At 42.4% G+C, this 10000-nt stretch overlaps 1 protein-coding gene across 4 annotated transcripts in view; it reads right to left on the reverse strand.

The window, feature by feature from the left end:
* nup214 (nucleoporin 214) overlaps positions 1–10000 on the reverse strand; it is a 104446-nt gene that overhangs the window by 66697 nt on the left and 27749 nt on the right. For all 4 annotated transcript variants that reach the window (XM_063210499.1, XM_063210498.1, XM_063210497.1 and 1 more), the window contains exons 19-24: positions 9431–9613; positions 8341–8426; positions 6251–6334; positions 5490–5840; positions 5139–5300; positions 1432–1537 (exon numbers count right to left, since the gene is read on the reverse strand). In XM_063210499.1, the coding sequence (XP_063066569.1) occupies positions 1432–1537; positions 5139–5300; positions 5490–5840; positions 6251–6334; positions 8341–8426; positions 9431–9613 (972 nt within the window). The remainder of the gene's footprint in view (positions 1–1431; positions 1538–5138; positions 5301–5489; positions 5841–6250; positions 6335–8340; positions 8427–9430; positions 9614–10000) is intronic.

Consider the following 10000-nt stretch of genomic DNA (forward strand, 5'->3'; position numbering starts at 1 on the left):
TATTAGGCTCTCTATTCTCCATTATTAAAGCACAATAGTAGAACAAGCTGAGCTGCCAGTTACTGGTGCTTACTACCCAGAGCAGTGTCCTCTCTTTGCCTTCAAGAAGCACCAGTGCACCGAAAAGACTTCCCATCCCACCACAAGCTGCATGCAAATATACTGTGATGTACAGGCGTTGGTAAAATAATGGAAACACCTGTTATTTTAGAGTGTGAAGTTTCATGGCTCAAGTGGACCAGTCTGTTGGCCAGTCGTCATAAATTGCACATTGCACCAATGCTCAAAATGTTGTAATGCACACAACATTATGGGTGACGTATCATAGTTCAAAAAGGAGAAATTCTTGGTGTGCATGTAACTGTTGCATCTTTGACCCAGACAGCAAGTGTTTATGATGTATCAAGAGCTCCAGTATCCAAGGTAATGTCTACATACCACCAAGAAGTGCATATTAGTGTGAATATTAGCATTAGTATAGTGTGAAGCATAGTGCATGGTGTGAAGCAGCCAAGAAATTGAGAAGTCTGTCATCACTTACACAGAAGTAGGTTTTGTGTCTGTGTCAGTGTTAATTTCGTCAACCATGACTATGACTAAAATATTTCGTCAATGCCCTTTTTTGATTTTCGTCATTTTGACTAAGACTAAGACTAAATTGGAAAGGCAATGACTAAAATATGACTAAGACTAAAATTGATTTTCGTCATTGTGACTAAGACTAAGACTAAATTTTAAAAAGCTGACGAAATTAACACTGTATTAAATAAAATAGAGAAAAAGAGAACCAGTGTGTGAAGAAGTTTTATTCTATACAGTGTGATATATGTTAAAAAGAGAAGCAGTGTGCGGAGAAGGTTTATTCTGTACAGTCAATGATATATGTTAAAAGTGTGTGGAGAAGTTCTGTTATGTACAGTGTTGACTAAAATGACTAAAATGACGAAAATGACTAAAAATTGACTAAGACTAAAATTGATTTTCGTCATTTAGACTAAGACTAAGACTAAATTGGGAAGGCAATGACTAAAATATGACTAAGACTAAAATTGATTTTCGTCATTGTGACTAAGACTACGACTAAATTTTAAAAAGCTGACAAAATTAACACTGGTCTGTGTGTCAGTTTTTCTTGTGTCTGTGTGTCAGTTTTTCTTGTGTGTGTGTGTGTGTGTGTGTGTGTGTGTGTGTGTGTGTGTGTGTGTGTGTGTGTCGCACATTTCTTACCTGATCCCTGAGGAGAGGGCCATGGTAGGTCCCTTCAAGTGTGTGTGTGTGTGTGTGTGTGTGTGTATGCACACATTACCTGATCCCTGTAGAGATGGCATGGTCTCGTGTGTGTGTGTGTGTGTGTGTGTGTGTGTGTGTGTGTGTGTGTGTGTGTGTGTGTGTGTGTGTGTGTGTGTGTGTGTGTGTGTGTGTGTGTGTTACCTGATCCCTGGAGGTAGTGGCATGGTGGGTCCCTTGTCCTTCAAGTCCTGCACGTTCACCACCTGAGGTACTGTCTTCAGAGTCGACTCAGTCAGAGCAGTCCCCACTAACGGACACACACACGCACACACACACACACACACACACACGGACACGGACACGGACACACACACACACACACACACACACACACACACACACACACACACACACACACACACACACACACACACACACACACACACACACACACACACACACACACACACACACACACACGCACACACACGTTTTCACAATAGGCATTAACAGCAGTGTTTCCCATACATTGAGGAAACTATGGCGGCCCGCCATAGTTTAAATTTGGCCGCCATAGTTTCCGAAAATGTTTAAAAGAAAAAAAAAGTTTTTTTTTCTTTTCACTTTTTTTTTTTTAATATATAAACTTTTTCCGTTTTTGTTCATGAATTACGATTTCCTTCGCATTTACCTCCTCGAGTAAATACATGCTATAGAGAACACCACAACTGATTGAAAGACAGAGGGATCAAAAGCCTAGTCAAGTTGTTGTAGTTAACTTGGGTTTGGGAGTAATAAAAAAAAAAAAAACCTTCAGAGAAGGGACAGTTGGGATGAGTTTACTAACACTCCCCAGGCTTTGTTTTACAGTTGTAATGAGTTGGGTGACAGTAATTAGGTGACATAAATGTGTAATATGTTGCTCAGCCCTTTTAATGGGAGGAATTTTGAAAAACTGGCCCTGTTACCAGCACCCCACATGTAATTATAATGATAATTTCATGATACTCAAAGTCGCTTGAATGTGTACGCCTATGTGTGTGGGGGGAAAAGGCATAGCCTACCCTCTTAGACCGTTTTTGTCTATGCGTTAATAATTTCACAGTGCTCTGAAATTCTTATCTCTGCTCCAATTTTGTTTTATTATTTTTTTCATTACATGAGTGCATGAGGCACGAATGAAACTGTGTTGTAAACACAAATGATTCACTGTACTGCATTTTTATTTTATTTATAATATAAATGACAATGTACTACTATTATACATGTAATGGGTAAAATCTTAGGTAGCTTTATTTCTCAAAATATAAATGGCTGAAATGTAGGCCTATGCCTATAGTTTCTCCATGCACCAATGTCATACTGTACTCATTGTTTTGCCATTTGCATTTACGCTGCGTGAATACCATTGATGAATATTTACGAAGTACGGTAATAAAAAAGTATTTACTGGTATGACCAAGGCACAGTAAGTCTTGCGGCTAACAAAAATATATATTTCTGGAAATTCAAAATGGTGGACCATGGAGAAGATGATCCCCCTTTTCATGTATGAAAAGTGTGATTTTCTCAGTCATACTGAATGCTTAGAATCTGATGGTGGTGGTAAGTATTTCTTTTAAAAGGCAACATTTGTGAATGGGCAGCATGGATTCTGGAAATGAACTACTAAAAATATTACACAGTGCACCTTTATCTACAGTTTTAAACACACTACTATCCTAAACAAAATTCGGTAACACTTTCTATGAAGCCCATATCTATAGCGCATTATGAGCGCATTTATAACAAATTATAATGCACATTATAATTACTTACAACACATTACGACTACACCGATGATGTTTCATGATGCTTTATGTTAACAGTAATGAATAACCATGAATCTAGCTAATAATACTTTATAAATCCAAGGGTATTGTGAGTGCTCGTGACCGGATATAAACTACTGGTCTGGCTGCCTGATGGGGCTTAAAGTACATTATGATGTGCTTTATACAGTGCATTATAGATGCATCCATATGAACTTCACTTTACTTAGAGCACACATTGACGACTTATGATCTCACATGAAACATTATAGCATCGTATGAGCCCTTATGACAGTTTATCATCCAGGTCTGTGCATAGAGGGGTATAGGTACTCATAATGTACTATAAGCCCCATCAGGCAGCCTGTTGTTTATAGCCAGTCATGAGCACTCATGACACCCTTGGATTTATAAAGCATTATATGCTAGATTCATAATTATTCATAACTGTTAATATAAAGCATCATGAAGCATTATGAGTGTAGTCATAATACGTTGTAAGTAATTATAATGTGTGTTATAATTTGTTATAAATGCGCTTATAATGTTGGCTTTAAGTAAAGTGTTACCAAAAGTTCTACTACAGTGTTTGTTTGAAATGCACTATTCAAAACACACATCATTGAATTGTTATTGCTATTACTATTAATATCGTCGCCATCATCATCATTATCATTATAACTAAAAGCTTGACTTAAGTGCAAATCAATACTGCTTATTGATGACAGAGCCTGTTAGCAGGGTCATTAGCCTTATAACAACACTAATATGAACTAGGGTAGCAACAGTCTACGGTTTGAAGCTTTACTCTTCTTACACCTTTCACACAGGCACACACTCACGCACACATAGGCATGCTGAATACCACGCAAGTGTGTGAAATATCATAACTACAAGGGGGGGTGGGGGGCACCCCACTTAGATGGTTGAGAGGAACAAAACAACAGTTTCTAGTCTGTCCGAGTCGGTCAACACATACAACTAGCTGTGCAATGTGAATGTATAAGCCTAAATGCACAGGCCCTGTGGTATTTGGGCTATAATAATATTAACTCTTATGTAAACTAAACTGCTGGTATATGATCATCTGCATGCATCTTCAAATATTGTCTTCATGCCAAGTATTGGTGTTCTCACTGCAAAATGTGATGCATATTTTAAAGAATCCTGATAATGGACAAGAAAAAGAACATTAATATTTGTTACTTAAATAAAGGATTCATTTTATATCAACATTAAGTTCGCTGAACAATACATAGTTCTGAATTACAAAACAACAATATATAAAGCTTCAAATCTGGCAGCAAGTCTCCATATGTGTTACATGTACTCTGTCTCCACCAAGTGGTTGGTTGAGAGCATCGCAGCCCTGTCAGCAAAGACAGCTTGAACATTTGAAGTTCAGATGGTATCGGAGCAGTGTCTGAGATAACCAGAATTCAGAAAAGGGCAAATTGGATGTAATATCTTATCAGATTAAGAAAAATGACTATTACATTTTTCGATTAATTGAATAGGCAGCCTTGAAACTTTTTTTATTTATTTAACAGAATTTCACACTATTTTTGTGAGTTAATGCAATGAAATAGTAATGAAGAATTGATGCAAGACAGGCAGTGACAACGTTCACAACTTTCTTGTGAAGACTTTTTGGGTCATCGTGGTACTGGACAAGACAGGCAAACAGAGAGACTGGTTACAGATGGGTTTCCCATTTAAAAACATTCGCACTGTGAGGAGGGGTAAGATGCACCAGCCTATCACACAAGCACATTTTTTGAGTGACAGCAGTTTCCAAACAGTTTTAGAGGTTGCAGAGGGATCTGCACAGAGCTGTGCGCACAGACATCAATGTTTGTGTACAAGAAACCTATGTATGATGTACAGTAGTGCCTAGTGCCTTGGCTACTGGTGCCTTAACGAGGGGGCTAGCAAGGGCTCAAGCCCAGGGGCCACAGCCAATCAGAGGCCTCCTAAGGTGCCTTGGAATATTAATAAAACAATAAACAACTGCGGGCCGCCTTCATTATTGTAGGCCTAAAATCTATGGTTAAAATGGAAATGAGCACGCAATAGCCTGCTGACAGAGACGCATACCTGGCTTCTGGTTGGCCAGCTGTCTCCTAAGGGCGGCGGTGGCGGCAGCCTGCTGGGCGGCGGAAGGCGTGGCCTTGTCAGTGGGAGGGGCTCCGTGCTTCACCGTCTTAGTGGCCAGGGCTGTGCTCTCTGGACCACCCAGATTGATCTTAGCGGTGGGCACTGCGGACACAGACGAAGGAGAGGGTGAGGAGGGCTGAATGTCTATGTGAGTGTCTACGTTTGTCTTTTAGGCCGTCTTCGCTAGGACTCCCTGGAAAAAGAGGTTTGTGTGTGTGTGTATTATGGTGTGTGTGTGCGCTCTATGGTGCATGCGTGCGTGTGTGTGTGTGTGTGTGTGTGTGGACCTACCTGGGCTCATGACGCCACTGAGCCCCAGTCCCATGGGTGCCCCCTTGCCAAAGGGTGTGGACTGCATGAAGCCAGGCTGGATGGAGGGCATGCGCCCCAGGGCAGGGTGCCGGGGCATGGCGGGGGGCACGGCGGAGGAAGGCAGGGGGGCGAGGGGAGGTGCCGCGCTGGTCACCTCCTCCACCTCCGGCTCTGCCTCCTCCTCCTCCTCCAGCACCAGAGCTCCTCCTCCTCCCCCCACAGGCAGCACCTCCTCCTCCTCCAGGGCCTGCGACAGTGAGGAGCTGGAGCTCACGTCATCACGGTCTTCATAGTACTTGGGGGACAGGAAGGCCGAGCGAGACAGGTTGGCTGGAAAGAAGAAATAGGTTATTAGTTGGACCCTAAATACTAGAAACAATTATTATAGAAGTCGTTATAGGAGGTTTTTTTAATATATTTAGTAGTGACACAGATTGACTGGGGAGGGGAGGGGGAGACTGTATCTGTGTCTCTGTATGCGGTTTTGGTGACAACACCTACGCAAATACAAAAACTTGTATGTGTTGTTATGGGCTGTGTCAGTGTGTGTCAGTGTGTGTCAGTGTGTGTGTGTGTGTGTGTGTGGTGTGTGTGTGTGTGTCTGTGTGTGTCTGTGTGTGTGTGTGTGTGTGTCTGTGTGTGTCTGTGTGTGTCTGTGTGTGTGTGTGTGTGTGTGTGTGTGTGTGTGTGTGTGTGTGTGTGTGTGTGTGTGTCTGTGTGTGTGTGCGCACACACTGTACCTGGGGCTGTTGACCTGACATGTGGGGTCTGGCGTTTGGAGAGGAAGTTTCTTAGCTGGGACTGCTTGGCTGGAGTCATCTTGGCTGAAAGGACAGATTTGTGACAGAGAGAGGATCGAAACGTTTCAATGCACAGAAAGACACAGACCGCAAACACATGAAGCAAATCACAAAAGAGTAGTAATGTCTTGCTGTACAAACAGACCGAAATAGACAAAAGCTACATGAAACCCAGAGTCACTTTGCTACTTCAAACTAGCAGCGATTCCCAGAAGAAACATTTAGGCATTCTTTGATTCGTAGGAGAATCTTTGTTTACACATTTGTGTGCAATGCTGCAGATACGCAGTAATACTGCATGGACAGAAAGGAGATGTGATCATGTGATAACATTCCCAATTCAGTTAGAGGGCAAAATCCCTGGCATGAAAACCTCACATCTTGGCAAAAGCTTCGCCACAAACATCACATGATGTGTTATACATTAATATTATTGGTTATGGGGGGTTATGGCCTCAATTCATTTCGCTAATTGAAAAGATTTGGCAAGTTATGTAATGTGCTAAAGAAGTGTGTTTCAGTGAACGTCTTTCTTCACCATGTTCAGATGATGAGACATTGCATCAACTGAAACAAGAAAGCGGTTTTATTTCCGAAAGTTACCGTAGCTGTGTAGTTTGTCACATACTGTACAGACACAGTAGAATCCTTTTTAATGTCATTAAATTAGCCAACAGGACAGTCACCAGCGGCAAGCCCTAAACATTGCCATTTACTGAGCTGATTTTCCGTTTTATTGTATGGCTGTTTTCATACCGATGTAATAACTTGCAATATCAGTAACTTGGACAAAATACCCAATGAGACAACTTGCCTAGCAAAATACCTTGCTCTTTTAACCCATTTCGTACTATGCCCTTTTTGGGAAAGGGTGCCCTTTGCCTATGGAATCAGAAATATCTCAGCCTCCGAAGCACATACAAAGATGAACTGAGTTACATTTAAAAGCCAAGACCCCCCTCTTGTATTATAATGTGTTCACTCAGCTCTAACATACCCACATATTTAATAAAACAGCTAAAATCTCAAAGTCCTGAATGCAGCGTATATGTGTCTCCAGGACACAATGGGTTAAACTAGCTATTTTGTTACTTTGATTGCTAAAGATGGCTCAATCCATTGTATTCTGCAGTTGTCATAAAAGCGAGCTGTTAAACCAAAGAGATGAACAGTTTAGTCTAGGTTGCCTAAACCATTGAGAATGACGTGACTATTTGGCAGTGCTGACGTGACGTACCATTGAGTTTTTATTCTAGTCCAGGCCAGCTAGGTTTTTAATGGCTAAGAGGTGATGTTTAACGTCTTTTCCCATGGTATTACAAATGTGGTAGGAATAGGATGGAGTTAATAACTATACCGGCTGTTTAATGGAACTAGAGCAGTGTTTCCCAACCAGGGGTACGTGTACCACTAGGGGTACGTGGAAAATATAAATAATAACAAATATATGGAGTGAAGTCACATTGGGATAGAGGAATAGATATAGAGAATGCGTTAGGGGGGGTACTCATCATATGACAAAATTGCTTAGGGGGTACGCAGGACATAAAAGGTTGGGAAACACTGCTCTAGTGCAGTGTTTCCCAACCAGGGGTACGTGTACCACTAGGGGTACGCGAGCACACCTCAGGGGGTACTTGGAAAAATGTAATAATAACAAATATATGGAGTGTAGTCACATTGGGATAGAGGAATAGATATAGAGCATGAGTGAGAGGGGTACTCATCATATGACAAAATTGCTTAGGGGGTACGCATGACAAACAAGGTTGGGAAACACTGGTATAGAGTTCTTTAATAAGTCATGAGGCTCATCTTCTAGGTACTTTTGTAGTGTATACACGAAACAAGCCGAAGTGACCATCCATTCGGATGGAACGTGAAAAGTGTACGTCACACAACGGTTCCCCTATACACAGGGGTGTCCCACAAGTAAAGGAATAAAGGTGTGTGTGTGTGTGTGTGTGTGTGTGTGTGTGTGTGTGTGTGTGTGTGTGTGTGTGTGTGTGTGTGTGTGTGTGTGTGTTTACCTGCAGATGTGGGGCCTGTCTTGGGGGAGGTTTCCAGGTTTGCCTTCAGCAGTGCGTCCCTCAGGCCCTCCAGCTCCTTGTCAAGGCTGCATCAGATGACAAGACAGGTGCCAATCACACTTTAAACCTTTGTGCACTGGTGCACAGTCATGTTGGAAGAGGAAGGGGTGCACTCCAAACTGTACTAAAAATGTTTTGGTTTTGGTTGTAGAGTCTCAGGGTGTGTGTGCGTGTGTGTGTGTGTGCAAGCTTACGTTACCTCTGTTCTGAGGGAGTGCTGGGTGCGATGCTAGGTGTGTGTGTGTGTGTGTGTGTGTCTGTGTGTGTGTGTGTGTGTGTGTGTGTGTGTGTGTGTGTGTGTGTGTGTGTGTGTGTGTGTGTGTGTGTGTGTGTGTGTGTGTGTGTGTGTGTGTGTTTGTGTGTTTGTGTGTGTTTGAGTGTGTGTCTTGTTGTAGAGTCTCAGGTAGGGGTGGTACTGTACACAAAATTCACGGTTCGGTTCATATCACGGTGTCAAGGTCACGGTTTTCGGTTCTCTACGGTTCTTTTTTTTTAGTTCATGATAAATGGTGCACTGGCTAATAGAATCGGACTTATCACTAAATATCCTACATATGGTTTGTATAGGCTTATAATGCAAAAATGGTGTGATTTTAATTGTGTCATCCTCTGATTTGGTCTTATACGCTAATGTTTTAATCAGAGAGACTGGATAAGATGCTCCTAGAATCTCTGTTTTACATATTTTTCTGGGCAGTACATGAATTGCGGTTTGCGATGGATTGCACGGTTCGGTTCGGTATGTGTGTGAATTTCTCGGTTTCGGTTTGCGGTGCGGTTTGTGCCATCCCTAGTCTCAGGGTGTGTGTGCGTGTGTGTGTGTGTGTAAGCTTACGTTACCTCTGTTCTGAGGGAGTGCTGGGTGCGATGCAAGGTGTGTGTGTGTGTGTGTGTGCGTGTGAGCGCGTGTGTCTGTGCGTGCGTGTGTGTGTGTGTACGTTACCTCTGTTCTGAGGGAGTGCTGAGTGCGATGCTAGGTGTGTGTGTGTGTGTGTGTGTGTCTGTGTGTGTGTGTGTAAGCTTACGTTACCTCTGTTCTGAGGGAGTGCTGGGTGCGATGCTAGGTGATGTCCAGACTGCCGTCTTGTTGTAGAGGCGGAGGCTGTGGAGGTCCTTGAGGAGCTGCTCCAGCTTCAGCTTCTGCTGAGTGATGATCTCCAGGTTGTTGGCCAGAGCGTTGAACAGCACGTGGCGCTCAGGTACCACCATATGCCTATGGCAGGACAAAGGGGGTAGAGTGGAGTAGAGTAGAGTAGAGTAACTTTATTGATCCCCGGGGGGAAATTAAGGTGTCAAGTAGCTTACATAAATACACATAATGCCCACATGGACATTTCAAGACACATGTAATACAGGTAATAGTCAGGGAGGGAAGAAAATAAAGACTAAAAAGGCACAAAATAAAAATTAAGAAGGCAAATGTGCAAAAACATATTCTGTGACTTGGGGTAGGCAAATGGGTTGCTTTAAACACACTTAAGCATGAGTCTATGGTGGGACAAGCACAGTTACGACGTCATTTTTGATACCAGTTCTCTCTCTCTCTCTCTCTCTCTCTCTCTCTCTCTCTCTCTCTCTCTCTCTCTCTCTCTCTCTCTCT

The sequence above is a fragment of the Engraulis encrasicolus genome, chromosome 11 (genome assembly GCF_034702125.1).
Source record: "Engraulis encrasicolus isolate BLACKSEA-1 chromosome 11, IST_EnEncr_1.0, whole genome shotgun sequence".
In the NCBI taxonomy this organism is placed as follows: Eukaryota; Metazoa; Chordata; class Actinopteri; order Clupeiformes; family Engraulidae; genus Engraulis; species Engraulis encrasicolus.